The sequence below is a fragment of the Microcaecilia unicolor genome, chromosome 2 (genome assembly GCF_901765095.1).
Source record: "Microcaecilia unicolor chromosome 2, aMicUni1.1, whole genome shotgun sequence".
NCBI classification, from domain to species: Eukaryota; Metazoa; Chordata; class Amphibia; order Gymnophiona; family Siphonopidae; genus Microcaecilia; species Microcaecilia unicolor.
In genome coordinates this window covers 364,446,070-364,462,438 of record NC_044032.1, presented here as the reverse complement: position 1 = coordinate 364,462,438, position 16,369 = coordinate 364,446,070, and the positions used below count along the sequence as shown (strand labels likewise).

Here is a 16,369-nt window from a genome sequence, read left to right as displayed (position 1 = left end):
GATCATGGTCCACAAAGCAGCTGAGAATTGTAAAGATTCAGGGAATAGGTGACACTGTTCCTTCAGGTGTGGAAAAACACGTATTTTAGGTATTGTGTTATGATTCATTATAAACCACTTTGGGCATCTTTGTTAGACAGAAAGCAGTATATAAGCATTCTTAAATAACTAAACCCAATAGGCTTGCTTTTAATTTGGGAAATCTGGGTCTAGGTCTAACTATTATGGATGTACAAACTGGCCATACCGCAAAGTTTGCTCAGTGGCTGGAACTAAGTCAGGGCTTCTCAAAGCTCTGGGTATGTCTGTTAACAAGTCAAGAAGTCCTCGGGAGCTATGGACTTTATGAGGGAGAGAGCATTCTCTCTATGTGGACAAAATATACATGTATGAGCATTAGGCCAGTGTTTTTCCACACTGAAGAGCACTTCAAAAGAGGAGATACCAGATTATCTCACTTTTTTTGTTTTTTTACAAGGATGCCTTGCCTCTATCATATTGCTTCAAGTGGTCCAGCCACTGAGCAAACTTTGCAGTATGGCCAGTTTGTACATCCATAATATCTAGACCTAGACCCAGATTTCCCAAATTAAAAGCAAGCCTATTGGGTTTAGTTATTTAAGAATGCTTATGTACTGCTTTCTGTCTAACAAAGATGCCCAAAGTGGTTTATAATGAATCATAACACAATACGTAAAACTAAACACACAATAACACAGTAAATAGCAGCAGAAAAAGACCTGCACGGTCCATCCAGTCTACCCAACAAGGTGGCCAGACCCGCATCTGCCACTCTGTGCAGATTAGAGTCAGTCATGCTTAAATAGTGGTTGGCAATTTGGCATCATACCAACCACATATGGACAGCTAAATATGATGGCGTCTTGGAATAATATGTTATAACCAAAGTATTGATAATGGTATTTAACTTGCTAATTAAGATATCTTTCCCTTCTCATGAGTTGCACAGCACCTTCACTTGCAGCATATGATAATTAAGTGATATACAGTGCTGGAGTTGCCAAATCTTCACCTGTCTTTTACCATTTGCGGGACACAGTGTAGAAGTGTGTCCAGCATCAGACTTAGTTCCTACTACTCTTGCTCAGCATAACGCCTCAAGATCATCTGTTTCTATCCTCTTTCTGTTTAGGCATTCTCTGTATTTATCCTATGCATTTTTGAAGTGCAAGTACATAAATGCTAGATAGAAGGAAGTAACATTGCAGCAACAGTCACCAGGGCAAATGGCATATACTCATGTGTGCACACAAGAGTGAGCAGAAGAAAATGCAACCATGTGTGGTAAATTATCCAGAGCGGCCAGAAGTATCAGAGGCTACACAGACTGCTCTACAGAAGCTGAATGATCCTAAAAGCAAATGTTGAAAGAAGCATACGTGGTAGTTTATATCATCGGAAGCTTTTCACCAAGTTGCTAGTCAAGAAGCAACTGCATTCGTCCACATGCTGTGAAGAGAGATGCAGTCAAGCAGGAGATGACCATATACTATATTTCTATCTGGGACAATTATTGATTGTACTCATCAGTGAAAAGAAAAAAAATGGTGCCTTCAAGACCACTGTATTGCTTAACGAGAGCAGGCTTGCTTGTAGGTTTGTGGAAACACCACTTGAGATAGACTTGGAGTACGAGACTACTAACTTCAGAAACCTTTCTTTTCCCTCCCTGACCACTTTTTCCTAACTGATAAGAACCTGGTTTTGCCTGTGATGACATCTGCTCATGCTAACTGGCTAAGTTTTTCCTTCAACTGATCTTCAAGCAGTTGTCTCCCAAGCACCTGCACCTCAAAGAGCTTGGTCACACCCAGCAAGTAATAGACATAGTTTACCAATGCTGACCCATCTAGTGTGGCTTAATTGTTTACCTGGCTGTATGGGGGGGGGGGGGGGGGGGGGGGGGGAGGGGAGGAACAACCAACTTGCCTGTGACGGATCTGACTTATTAAAGACCAATATCTGTAGAAAAATATGTTATCTGTATTAACGTTTATGTAGAAAAGGACCTTTGAATATAAATGTCTGTATTTGTATGTATACTAGCCAGTTAAGCGCTTCCCTGTTACGCTTAATTTTTGGATGGGTTAATTTTTTAAATATGAACAGTGTACATTTTAACCAGTGGTTTCCTCATTAGCTTTGCCTTAGCTGTCCTTATTGAAGAACTAATCCACCTAAACCCTAGCTTCTTTCCCTGCTCTTTCAAGATGCCTGTGAGGGGTGCACACCAGAGGAAACCCAACTTTAGCCCAGCTGAGACTGAGATGGCCATCAGCCTAATTCTGGGACAGCAAAGCACTCTATTTGGCTCAAATACTGCCAGTGAGAAACAGAGGGCCTGGCAAGCCATTGTCAGGCATGTGAATGCGGTCTACCAGAACAACAGGGAAGTGGAGGACCTGAAGAAAAAATGGAGAGTGCTAAGGAAGGAGGCAAAACGCAAGCAGGCATCCAACCTCCAGCTTCCTGCCTCCCAGATGTTAGCCCTGAATACTCTGGAGCTACGTGTGCTTCAATCCTTGGACGAAGTGACTGTGACCGGGGTCTTGGGGCTCGACAGCGCAAGGTCTGCCACACATGAAAGTAATGTTGTGATGTTCTTTAATGCTAAGGCTTCATTTTTCACTTTGGGAGCTCATAGCCAACTAATCATGGATTGTACATACGGGCCAACCCATGCCTGCAAGTTTACTCATGTCCTAAAGGCATATATATCTGGCCTTCCTTTCGCTTCATGAAAAGAGTATGTGGCCCTTATTGATCCCCCACTCTCTTCTGCTTTCTTCTGCAAAGTGTCCACTGGGAGGATGCTGTATATATCTTTCTGTAGTCATGTACTCTCCCAGGCTGTTGCAGTGAACTGAGCAGTCTCTGACTTGCCAAGTCATTGGTCACTTCCAGGAAAAAGTGACTATGGTATCATAACAGAGGGGAAGTGTGATAATTAAACAGATATGACAAAGTTGCTTGCAGTAGAAGGAAAGTTACTTTGACTTTTCTTACTTAGCACATGATACCTGTTCTCCATGCTTGTAAGGCTGACACTTAATACAACAGGTCACATTGTGCATTCGTATGGCATTGCTAGCTATTTTGGACTGGGATTACATATTCTTCCTTGACAACTTTTGACTTAGCTGTGTAGCATTGGCCTTCTTTGAATAGTATCCTATACCTATCCACTAAATCTCTCCCTCTCTAGCAAGTAAGACCAGCCAGTAGTTTTGATCCTCTTTCTCCCCCTCTTTCCCCTTGCACCTAGTGATTAAAAAAAAAAAAAGCTAAACCATCAGGGCCTTTAACACTATAGCAAATAAACTCACTGTTTGTGTTTGGACTTTTGCCTACCTTCAGGGGATGATGTGCAAGAAGAAGAAGAGCAGGCCGGGCCTTCTTGGCAGCAGCAACAGATGCTGGAGCAGGTACAGGAGCTCACTGTGCCAAAGAAAAAGGAAGAGACAGATGAGCCACTCCTTGCAAGAGTAAAAAGTCCTCTAGCTGATGACGACCCGTTCTTGGATGAAGCTTTAGTGCCTCCTTTGTCACCATCTGTCCCTGTGTTGGAACCAGAGAAAACACCAGGGGAAGAGGCCTCCCAGAGGGTCTACCATCAACTGCTTGCTTGCACAGGGCAATTGGTAGAGGAAGTGAGGGGCTTGAGGGCTGTGCAGGAACTGCAGGCCCAGCATCAGGCCAGCATGGCAGCTTCCCTTCAGCTACTGACTAAACAGCTGGCTCCTATTGCTGCTGCTGCATATATGCAGAGCTGCCGTACCCTCCTGCCAGCTCCTCTGCCTTCTAGGACAGATGCTGGCAGTGTGCCCCATCCCTTATTTGGCCTTTCTGTCAACAGTCAGGAGGTTGATGAGCCCTTTGAGGGTAGCACAGCCTCAGAGTACACACCCTTAAGAAGAAGTGCACGGGTGGGGAAACGTGGGTACTTTGAGGGTGGGGATGAAAGTGGGGGGAAAAAGAATTGTTAATACATTATCACTTGCACTATCTTGTCACTATTTACCTTCCTTGCTCTGTAAATAAATGATACTTTTTCACTTAAGACTTTGTTGAATAAGTCTGTTTCTTTGAGAGGCAATGGCAGCAGCTGGTGGGTTGTAAATCTGCCTTGGAGATAGTATCACAGACTGATTCAGTCAGATGGTTGCCACCTGGACGTCTCTCCTCAGAGACTGATTCATTCAGATGGCTGCCAGCTGGATGCTGAGGAAAAAAAAATTCAAAGGTGTCCTTGAGCAAGCATGGGGATTCCTTCATTCACGTTTTTTTTTCTCCTTCTCAAGGAGGGGTAACCTGTATGGAGGATGGAATTAAAGCATAAAAGGCGTTTGGGAGTAACAGTAGATACAGCCCTAACAACAAAGGAGTCCACAATAGCCCTTAAATTAGTAGGTCTACTGATCCACCAAATATTCCAAGAGCAACAGTTAAAAATTTGGCAAAATTCAGTCTCTGCACTGACAGACTCCAATTTCTAGACCTTAAGTATGTTCAGCGTGCTCTAGATGATAGTGACCCAGCTTCCTCTCAAGTTGGTTATTGTGGAGGCCGCTGTAAATCCTTTGCCTTTCTGGCAAGGATCCCAAGATCTTTGATATTGTGGGAAATTTCTTCCAGGGCCCATGCTTAACTGAAGGATTGCAGCTCATTAGCGACAGACCAATCAATTTCATCATTCTCAAGTCGTACAGATACTGTTCCTAGTAAAAGTCTTTTGCACCCAATTATTACATAACTTGGGGAAGTGCAGCTGTTATTTAATATGATCTACCTATGAGGCTTACAACATGGCATCCAGAATAACTGCATTTCCAGTTAGACCATGCATAAGAACAAAAGCCTTGCCATACTGAAGCAGACCAACGGTCCATCAAGCCCAGTATCCTGTTTCCAGCAGTGGTTGATCCAGGTCATAAATACCTGGTAATATGCCAAAAGAGTAAAATGGATTTTATGCTTAAACTCTGGAATTCGTTGCCAGAGAATGTGGTAAAGGCGGTTAGCTTAGCGGAGTTTTAAAAAGGTTTGGACGGCTTCCTAAAGAAAAAGTCCATAGACCATTATTAAATGGACTTTGGGAAAATCCACTATTTCTGGGATAAGCAGTATAGAATGTTTTGTACTTTTTTGGGATCTTGCCAGGTATTTGTGACCTGGATTTGCCACTGTTGGAAACAGGATGCTGGGCTTGATGGACCTTTGGTCTTTCCCAGTATGGCAATACTTATGTACTTATGCTGCTTATCCTTGAAAAAAAACTGGATTTTCCAAAGTCCATCTTAATAATAGCTTATGGACTTTTAGGAAATTATTCAAACCTTTTTAAAACCCTGCTAAGCTAACTGCTTGTTCCACATTCTCTGGCAACGAAATCCAGAGTTTAATTACACATTGAGTGAAGAAATATTTTTTCCAGTTTGTTCTAAATCTGCTACTGCTTAGCTTCACTGTGTGTTCTCTAGCCCTTATATTTTTTTGAAATAGTAAACAAGTGATTCACATCTACCATTTCCACTCTACTAAGTATTTTATAGACTTCTATCATAGCTCCCCTCAGCCATCTCTTCTCCAAGCTGAAGAGCCCTAGCCTCTCTAATCTTTCCTCATAGGGAAGTCATCCCATTCCCTTTATCATTTTCATCTCTCTTCTCTGTACCTTTTCTAGTTCTGCTGTATCTTTTTTGAGGTGCGGTGACCAAAATTGCACACAATATTCGAATGCAGTCACACCATGGAGTAATACAAAGGAATTATAATATTCTAACATCTCCCCCGTTTACTAAGGTTACTAGGCTGTATAGAGAGAGGTGTGACCAGCAGAAGAAAAGAGGTGTTGATGCCCCTGTACAAGTTGTTGGTGAGGCCCCACCTGGAGTATTGTGCTCAGTTTTGGAGGCCGTATCTTGCTAAGGATGTAAAAAGAATTGAAGCGGTGCAAAGAAAAGCTACGAGGATTGTATGGGATTTGCGTTACAAGACGTATGAGGAGAGACTTGCGGACCTGAACATGTATACCCTAGAGGAAAGGAGGAACAGGGGTGATATGATACAGGCGTTCAAATATTTGAAAGGTATTAATCCGCAAACGAACCTTTTTCGGAGATGGGAAGGCGGTAGAACGAGAGGGCATGAAATGAGATTGAAGGGGGGCAGACTCAAGAAGAATGGCAGGAAGTATTTTTTCATGGAGAGGGTGGTGGATGCTTGGAATGCCCTCCCGCGGGAGGTGGTGGAGATGAAAACGGTAACGGAATTCAAACATGCATGGGATAAACATAAAGGAATCCTGTGCAGAAGGAAGGGGTCCTCAGGAGCTTAGCCTAGAATGGGTGGCAGAGCTGGTGGTTGGGAGGCGGGGCTAGTGCTGGGCAGACTTATACGGTCTGTGCCAGGGCTGGTGGTTGGGCGGCTGGGATAGTGCTGGGCAGACTTATACGGTCTGTGCCAGAGCCGGTGGTGGGAGGTAGGGATAGTGCTGGGCAGACTTATACGGTCTGTTCCAGAGCTGGTGGTGGGAGGCGGGGATAGGGCTGGACAGACTTATACGGTCTGTGCCCTGAAGAGGACAGTACAAATAAAAAAGTAGCACATATGAATTTATCTTCTTGGGCAGACTGGATGGACCGTGCAGGTCTTTTTCTGCCGTCATCTACTGTGTTACTATGTAAGTCGCACAGCAATGCCGACACAGCCCATTCAATGTGAATGGGCTGACAGCGATAGCTCAGCTTAGTAAATAAGGGTGTAAATGTTGTTTTCCATTCCTTTCCTAATAATTCCTAACATCCTATTTGCTTTCATATCCACCACTGCACACTGAGCAGAAGGTTTCAATATATCAACAATGACACCTTGATCTTTTTCCTGGGCTATGACTCCTAGTATGGAGTGTGCATCACGTAGCTATGGCTTGGGTTTCTGTTTCCTACATGCATCAATTCGCATTTGTTCACATTAAATGTCATCTGCCATTTTGATGCCCAGACTCCCAGTCTTGTAAGGTCCTCTTACAATTTTTTACAATCCTCTTGTGGTTTAACAACTTTTACTAATTTAGTGTCGTCAGCAAATTTAATTACCTCACTAGTTATTCCCATCTCTAGATCATTTCCCAGCACAGATCACTGGGGAACCCCACTACCCTTCTCCATTGAGAATACTAACCATTTAACCAGTTTTTATTTCACAGTAGGACATTCCTCTTATCCCATGACTTTCTAATTTCCTCAAGAGTTACTCATGAGGTATTTTGTCAAGCCGTTTGAAAATCCAGATACACAATATCAACCAACTCACCTTTATCCACATGTATCATATTGGTGAGGTACTACTTTTAGCAGTTCTGCCCATGAAAGAGGTATAAGACATCTGTATTGGCCCAGCAGCACCAAATAACCCAAACATATGCAGTCTCTGACATTGCTATTGAGAGGAAACAGTCCCCACAGGACAGTCCTCCAGTGGATAGTTACTTCTACAGGGTTGCTTGGCAGATCCTAATGTCAGGCACATAGATCCTGAGGATAGTGAATTAAGGATACTAAATAAGCTTTCAGGTTTCAGTTTTACTTTTAACGTACTGTAGATCATATAAAATATACTTCTAAGCAGTTAACAAAATATTTAAAAGGGAAAATAAAATATAATTAAAATACAAGCAAGGCAAACTGGAAAAACAAAACAAAAACACATTCAATATGAATAGACAGGATAAGAATTAACTAAATTACAGAGCCATAAATAAACATGTACGGGGAAAATGGGTGTAGGTAAAAACATAGAGATGTACTGCAATAAGCAAGTATAGAAATGTGGCAAGAATTAAGCATGAGTCAGGTTATAGGGAGTACTTATCTTAAAAGGGAAGTCTTAGAAAACAAGATGGCGTCCGGAAGGGAACGCTAGCCTAACGGCTCGTTACCCGTTTCCCCTCAATCCATTTTTTTTACCTTTGCTTTGTGATGCCGAAACGGAGGGGCAGGCAGCGGGTGGTTCCCTCCACAGCTGCCGTGGTTTCGGGACCGATGGACCGTTTCGCACAGCCTGTGGGATTATCGGGGCAGGATTCCTCGCAGCAGGAGGGAGCAACGGGAGGTTCTTTGCCCCCCCAGCTTGAGGCCGACATCACTTTTAGCCCCGAACAGCGGAGCCCTCCGATGATGCCGGCAAGGGGTCTGCAGCAGGGGCAGGAAGCACTCAGCGTCTCTGACCTGGAAGTGTATTCAGCTGAGGGAACTGCAGCAGACCAGGAACTACCGGTTGTGGAAGTCGGAGGAACAAGAGCCAGCGAATTGCTGACTGGGACCCAGGAGCAGACAATGAAGAAAGTTTTGACTGAGTTTACTACACCCAGTAAGTCATTTTTGCCTATTAAACCTGGGAATATTACTCTTGACTCGATTTGGGAAGCCTTGGTAGGACTTGAGAACTCTTTTACACAGAAGATATCTCGGGTGCTACAAGTAACTCAGTTGCCCTTGGAAAAAATTGAAGCTCTAGAAACTAGAATGAGTAACACTGAAAAAACTTTAATTTCATGTAATGAAGCTTTAAAAACTTCTCAACAAATACAATCAAATTTGATAAAAGAGAATATCATTCTACATCAAAAGACTGAAAATTTGGAAAATCAACTAAGAGCTAAAACTCTTAGGTTGATTAATTTTCCAAAAACTATTCAAATGGCTCCACTTATAATGTTTAAAAAATATTTAGCAGAAATACTAAAGATTCCTGAACAGGCATACCCTCCGATTTCTAAAATTTATTACTTGCCTCCATATAAAATCGAGAAACAAAAGGGGGTAGTGGACCAACAAGAACAACCTGAAGCTTCATTTGATATGCTGAATTTAACGCAAGAACTTCAAAAAGAAGAAATGACAACGATTCCTGCAACATTGATTGTCTCCTTTGTGTTAGAACCCGACCGTGATTGGGTTCTTAAACAATTTTTCCGTCATAGAGATGATCTCTTTATGAATAATAAAATTAGAATTTTCCCGGATATTGCTAGAGTAACACAAAGGAGACGTCAAGCGTTCCTGAAACTTCGTCCAAGGGTTCTACAGTTAGGAGGACTATTCTGGTTAAACTTTCCATGTAAATGCGTGATTAAAGTTAACTCAGTCAAATACATTTTTTATGATGCATCTCAGTTGAATAAATTTCTTGATTCTAAGTTTGCAGCTAGTTCTAGTCAGCAATTGCAGGCTCTGTCTACATCTACTCCGTAAAAGGACTAAAACAGGCATGTTAGGTTCTCTTCCTTTTTTCCTGATCTTGTATTAATGAAACAATCTTTCCTGGAATTGTACCTTGTTTTTTTTTCTCCATATTGTGGACTTGAAATGGATGAGATTAAGTAATTTCCTTATATTTTGATTTTCCTATGAAAGTTATGTATATTTTCCTCCATTTTTTCATTTACAAGTGTTCTTGTAATAAACTTGTTAAAATTCATAAATAAAATAATTAAAAAAAAAAAAAAAAGGGAAGTCTTAAGAGCAATTTTAAATTTCTGGTAGGATAATTCAGCCCTAAGGAGGGTCTTGGAACAAGTTCCTAAGGGATGGGGCAAAAATACTAAAACAGGAATGATAAATAGTATCAAGCTGGATAAGACAAAATGAAGGCACAGTAAGATGTTGAATGGAGGTCATGAGAAGGAACATATGGAATAAAATTGAAAGGAAGGTGAACCAGTATGCATGACTTGATGTGCAATAATTAAAAGATTTAAAAGCCATGCGGCAGGATACAGGCAGCTCAAGAGTTGAGAAGAGAGGTTATGTGATCAAACGTTTTCTTGTTAAGGAGTAATTGAACAGCGGTGTTCTGAATTAATTGAAGTCTGTGGAGTAGGGTAGATGGTAAACCATGGTAAAGGGAATTACAGTAATCTATTTTAGATATAACTAGTGATGAAGCAAAATCCGAAGGGAAGACACTTCAAGGAATGGTCATATAGCACAAATTTGTTTCAGGGTGAAGAAGCACCTCTTTTTAGACATTTGAGTACAGAAAGATAGAACTACATCAAGGGTAACCCCAAAGCCCTTAACAGAGACCTTGAAAGGGACACTACTACATTAATAGTTGAAGAAGGATATGATAGAGCTGGGGACTTCATGGAAAAATAGTGCCTTTGGATTTGGAGGGATTCAATTTCATATGGTACGTGCTAAGCCAATCTGTGATTTTAGTGAGATATAGAGACAGTATAACATCAGGTGAAGAGGAGTCTAGTGGAATCAAAAGCTGAATACCATCAGCATAAATTAAAAAAAAAAAGAGTCATCCAAATACTGTATCAAAGTGCAAGTGGTGAAAGAAAAACATTAAAAAGAATAGGGCCAAGAACTGAGTCTTGGGGAATGCCAGAAATGAGTGGCTTATCGTCTTTCCACCAAAACCCACTTCTCCTCTTCCTCCACTTTCTATCTCAGTTGATAACACCCTCATCCTCCCTGTCTCATCTGCCCGCAACCTCGGAGTCATCTTTGACTCCTCTCTCTCCTTCTCTGCGCATATCCAGCAGATAGCCAAGACCTGTCGCTTCTTCCTCTTTAACATCAGCAAAATTCGCCCTTTCCTCTCTGAACACACCACCCGAACTCTCGTCCACGCTCTCATTACCTCTCGCCTGGACTACTGCAACTTACTCCTCACCGGCCTCCCACTTAGCCATCTATCCCCCCTTCAGTCTGTTCAGAACTCTGCTGCACGTCTCATATTCCGCCAGAACCGATATACTCATATCACCCCTCTCCTCAGGTCACTTCTCTGGCTTCCGATCAGATACCGCATTCAATTCAAGCTTCTCCTTCTTACCTACAAATGCACTCAGTCTGCTGCCCCTCACTACCTCTCTACCCTCATCTCCCCTTACGTTCCCGCCCGTAACCTCCGTTCACAGGATAAATCCCTCCTCTCAGTACCCTTCTCCACCACCGCCAACTCCAGGCTCCGCTCATTCTGCCTTGCCTCACCCTATGCTTGGAACAACCTTCCTGAACCCTTACGCCAAGCCCCCTCCCTGCCCGTCTTCAAGTCTTTGCTTAAAGCCCACCTCTTCAATGCTGCATTCGGCACCTAACCCTTACCGTTCAGTGAATCCAGACTGCCCCAATTTGACTGCCCCTATCGGACCGACCGTTCACTTGTCTATTAGATTGTAAGCTCTTTGAGCAGGGACTGTCTCTCTTTGTTAAATTGTACAGCGCTGCGTAACCCTAGTAGCGCTCTAGAAATGTTAAGTAGTAGTAGTAGTAGTAGTAGTTTAACTGAAGAAATAACCAGAAGAACAATGAACGAAAAGAAACCAAGATAATGCTGTGCCATGAATATTAAGATCTGCTAGCGTTTGAAGAAGTGAATGATCTGCAAGATCAAAGGCCACAGAGAGGTCCAGAGAAATAAAAGCATCACAACTATCTTCCAACAAATAGAACACCAATGGCTATCTGAAGACTTCCATTTCAGCATCTCTGTCCTAATGGGAAAAATAGAGTCCCTCCTTCAAGCACAAGCAATCGGAGGTGTCATGTCTTGAATTCCTTGGCAATTGGCCTGTCACTCATTTGTTAGAACAATTAGCTTCTGTGGATCTAAAGAACACCTTTACTCACATACCTCTCCATCCTCATCAGCGGAACTTTTCCAATTCACTGTCCTGTATTGACATTACCAATATTGTGTACTACTCTTCAGTTTCTCATTATCACCCAGAATATTCACAAAGTGCTCGGTGATGGTGGTGGCTCATCTTCAGAAGAAGGGTTGCCTTACTTCACTTACTGGCTAACAGCAACACACTTGCTGAATGCTGCACAATGAGCAAACCACAGTGTGGGTACTTCAAATTCTGGGATTCCTGATCAGCATGGAAAAGTGTGTTAGCCCCTTCCAAAATAAACTTCATAGGTACACCCTTGGCGACTCGGGAATTCAAAGTGTTCCTCCTAGGTGAAAGGATACACACAATTGGTATGCTGTGTTACTATCCAGTGTGTGTGTGTGACAATTGCCTGATGTGATGCATCCTCAGACTTCTGGGTTACTTGGCAGCCGCAGACCATGTCATTCTTTTTATGAAGTTATGTATGAGACCTCTCCAGTGGTAGCTAAAATTCTAGTGGAACCAATGCTGTCAGTCACCATCGCAGAAGATTTCTGTAACCTTATCCCTAAGGCACTCTCTATCTTGGTGGCAAGTACCCTCCAAACTTCAGAATATGTGTACATCCTGATCCCTTCAGCACCATTTTATTCTGAGCAAAGATATATAAACCTCAGGCAGAGAATCATCTCCTGCATCTGTGTACTCAAGGGGAGGATTTCAGATTTATCTCATGCCTTTTTCAGTAGTAGCTTGTGGATGGAGCAGGAGAAAGCTCTCCATCAGCTTGAATTTTATTTATTTATTTCAGCACATTTGATGTATCACCGAAGGCCTGCACATAGGCATTAAAGTAGTTTACAAACAAAGAGAACTAAAAGAAAGAAAAATAGAAGAGGGATCTAGATAAGCTGAGGGAAAGATACGGAGAACAGATGGGTTTTTAGGGCTTGCTTACAGGCAGAGACTTGTCTGATTTCTGATGTAAAGTGGTAGGTCATTCTAAAATTTAGGGCCAAGTACCAGGGATGGGTCATTTTCTACATTCTTCAGGCAATGGATCCATGGAACAGGTTATCTTCAGTTGTATAAACAATCAGGTCACTATGTTTTACCTTAACTAACAAGGGAGCTCTGGCTCTTACAGGCAGTGTCAAAAATCACTAAAAGTATGGAATATGATGGTTTCCTTGAAAAGCTTCCTGCAAGCTACTTGTCTTCCAGGCATCCTCAATCAAATAGCAGACAAACTGATCTGAGACTGGACTCTTACAAATGGTCCCTCAACTATGTGGTTGTTGATAGCATATTCTCTGCATTGATCAGTTCACGTCTTAGGACCAAAAAAAAAAAAAATATGTATATATATATATATATCAAGTCTTCTGCTCCAGAAGACCAACTGTACACACAAAAGCACACCGTGCCTTTTCTGTCTCACCAGAATGGAATGAGGGTGTCTACTCTATGCTTTCCCTCCAATTCCATTGCTATCAGGAGTCATTCAGAAAATCATTCAACACAAAGCCCATGTAATTGTCATTGCACCACATTGGCTGAGGCAGATTTGGTTTCTTTGGTTACTCTCACTGTCAGTGGATCTGTTAGTCTAATTGAAATACAGTCCAATGTGCTGACAGTGTAGCAACTGAGAAGCAACTAATCTCCAGACTACCATTATCACAAGGCATCATAAATATTCTTGTGGCCTCTAAAAAGTCATCAACTAGATGATTATTCCAGACTAAGCAGACTGGTTTTACACTCTTATACCTCACATACTGACTTACCTTTTACACTAGTCTAACAATGGTTTAAAGACTAATTCAGTACACCTCCACTTATCCACCATGTTGGGCTACCACAATCACATTGATGAAAAGCCCGCGTTGGTTCACTCTTTAGTCTCCACCTCAAATACTTCTCCTGGAAGACAGACCATTTTCTTAGTTGCAGTCACAATTGCAAGGAGAGTTAGTAAATTTGAAGCCCTCTTGCAGTATCCTTATACCCATTTTCCCCCAAACCGGATGGTACACCCTGCTCATCTGAAATCTGTGCCTGAGTTTCATTGCAATTAAACCATTGTTTTACCAGTATTTTTCCTGAAATCCTATTTTTGAGGTACAGAAAAAACACATCCTCTGGACTGTAGGTTTACCTTATATTAACTTCAAGGCACCAAAGATTTCAAATATTGTTACCAGATATCTCTTTCCTATAACATTAACAACCCCAGCATATGGGTTGCCAAGTACAACTTACATAACTGGGTATCAGACTGTATAGATTTTTGTTGTTGCATAATATGAATTCTAGCTCCAGTTCAGATAGGTGTGCACCAATTTTGTGCTCAATACCATCATCAATCATTACTGTCTGGACTCTTTTCAAGGCTGGATAGTACCTGTAGACATTTCGGTACTGGAGAACCTTTTTACCTAGTGGAATATATTTCCTTCAACAGCGGCCTCCCAAAATACTTATTTCACTGGTTGCCTAGCTGCAACATACCTCTTTAGGGCAACTGTCCACTTGGTAGTCATTAGTGTGCCTGGAGTTTCCCCTGCTTTGACTATAGAGAAAGCTAAGTTGCTTACCTGTAATGAAGGTTTTCTAGACAGCAAGGAAATGCAGCTACACTTTCCCACCCTCCCTCCTCAGCTAAATATTTTTAACACTTATATGGACTGAGAAGGAGGAAGAAACTGGGGGAATGTTGGAACCCCTGTGTGTGCTCAGGGACACATTCAAAGATTTTACCTGGGTTAGAGAGAGTGAGCTTCAGTAAGGTGTTGTCTGGATGACGTCACCATTAGCATGACTGCATTTCGTTGCTGTCTATGGAGAATTACAATTACAGGAATGCTTCTTCACTTCCTTTTCAGGTAGCTATATTATGTAGAATACAGCAAAACAAACCTTTTTTTGTGCTACAGACTGGCACCTCTCCTGGAGTGGGTTTTGAGTATGTCAAAAGTACACGCTATACACACCTTGGTGTGTTAAAGCACACAGTTGTGCCTTTCCTCTTCCCTAGTGTGAGGCTGTCTGATGAGCATAAGCAACCAGGTTTTCAGGTGTCAGGGAGGGGGAAAGAGTTGGTTTGAAGGATAGCACATTCCAGGGCATTCAGTGGAATGGGACTCAGGCAAGCCAGGGTCAATGGGAAAGAGATGTGGCAAAGTAGTCTCGCATAGCTTATTCTTTGGAGGAATGGTCTAGTGGTTAGGGCAGTGGACTTTGATCCTGGGGAACTGAGTTCGATTCCCACTGCAGCTCCTTGTGACTCTGGGCAAGTCACTTAACCCTCCATTGCCCCTGGTACAAATAAGTACCTGAATATACTATGTAAACCATTTGAATGTAGTTGCAAAAACCACAGAAAGGCGGTATATCAAGTCCCATTTCCCTTTCCCTTCTGAGTCAAGGAAATGAAATGTTGGGTCTCCTGAGAACTGCTTGCATATAGTGCTCTATTCATTGACAGGGGGATGAGCAGGTTAGTCCTGTGTTGTTATGGTGGCAAAAAAGGTTGAGGCAGTTGTAATTCTATGTACAGGCAAAGTATGGTTTCTGTGATGTTGCTCTCCAGATCTCCTTTTAACAGTTGGTACAGATCCAAAATGGTTTGCTTATGTAAATCTAGTGAAGACTTGCTCCTCAGAGAGTTCAAAATAATTGTGAACCTTTAGACCGTTTCTTGCTGATACCTCCTTGTCTGCTGCATCTGGAGCTGGGCTCGTCTCACCTGCGGGCAATAAAGATAAACAACTAAAGTGTGAGTATTGTTCCTTTAAAAAAAAAATGCTGGAACTGGATGAAAAGCTTGAGTTGCAAATGCTAAGAGGAAAAGGTTCTGTGTGAATTTTGATAGGTCCACTTCCTTAAACAGTTAAATAGCAGGCCTAAGTTTATGCATCAGTTTGTTGCCTCTGCAGCACTGATTCCGACTTGGACATAAGAGTTATTGGCCACACCCCTAAAGGTGCCCCAGATTTTTTATGGTCACATGCATATTCTTATAGTTTGTGATTTATGCAAATAACTGTGGGTTGTATAAATCATTTTTAATATAAACAAATACTGGCTAAGCCCTGGATGTTTACCCTGAGAGTTTTCAAATGACTTTTTAAGCCCTGTATAGCCACATTTGTCTTTTCCTCCTGTAGTTCCATGTGCCAGAAGCCCTGCGATTCAGCCTTTCTTGTTGGGCTGTAAAGTGAAGCTACTGTACTTCGTTTAGTCTTGGAGCCCTAGGGCTGCTTTGATGTATAAGGAAAAACAACATTTTGTTGAGTCTTTAGCATACTAAAAGCACCCCGAAGAAGGGAGGATAGGAGAAGGTATATGGTCACAAGTGCACACCTTAATGTTAAATTGTTGGTTATAGTAAACCAAAAATTTTAAACATAAGTGATGCCATACTGGGACAGACTGAGCATCCATCAAGTCCATCATCCTGTTTCCAACAGTGGCCAATCCAGGTTACAAGTACCTGGCACGATCCCAGAACAGTACAATACATTTTATGCTGCTTATCCTAGACATAAGCAATGGATTTTCCCCAAGTCCATCTTAATAATGGCTTATTAAACTCCGCTAAGCTAACTGCTTTTACCACATTCTCTGGTAATGAATTCCAGAGTAGTGAAGAAATATTTTATCTGATTTAAATTTACTACTTTGTAGCTTCATTGCATGCCCCCT

At 42.0% G+C, this 16,369-nt stretch overlaps 2 protein-coding genes across 2 annotated transcripts in view; both read left to right on the top strand.

Moving 5' to 3' along the window:
• The window catches only part of DCTN6 (dynactin subunit 6), a 129,741-nt gene that overhangs the window by 67,530 nt on the left and 45,842 nt on the right, over positions 1–16,369 (top strand). The gene's annotated exons all lie outside the window — the stretch shown is intronic.
• On the top strand, positions 2,027–4,023 carry LOC115463765. Its single transcript, XM_030194524.1, has 2 exons — positions 2,027–2,607; positions 3,379–4,023. Exons 1-2 carry the CDS (start codon positions 2,232–2,234, stop codon positions 4,005–4,007), a joined length of 1,005 nt encoding a protein of 334 aa, XP_030050384.1. The 5' UTR covers positions 2,027–2,231; the 3' UTR covers positions 4,008–4,023.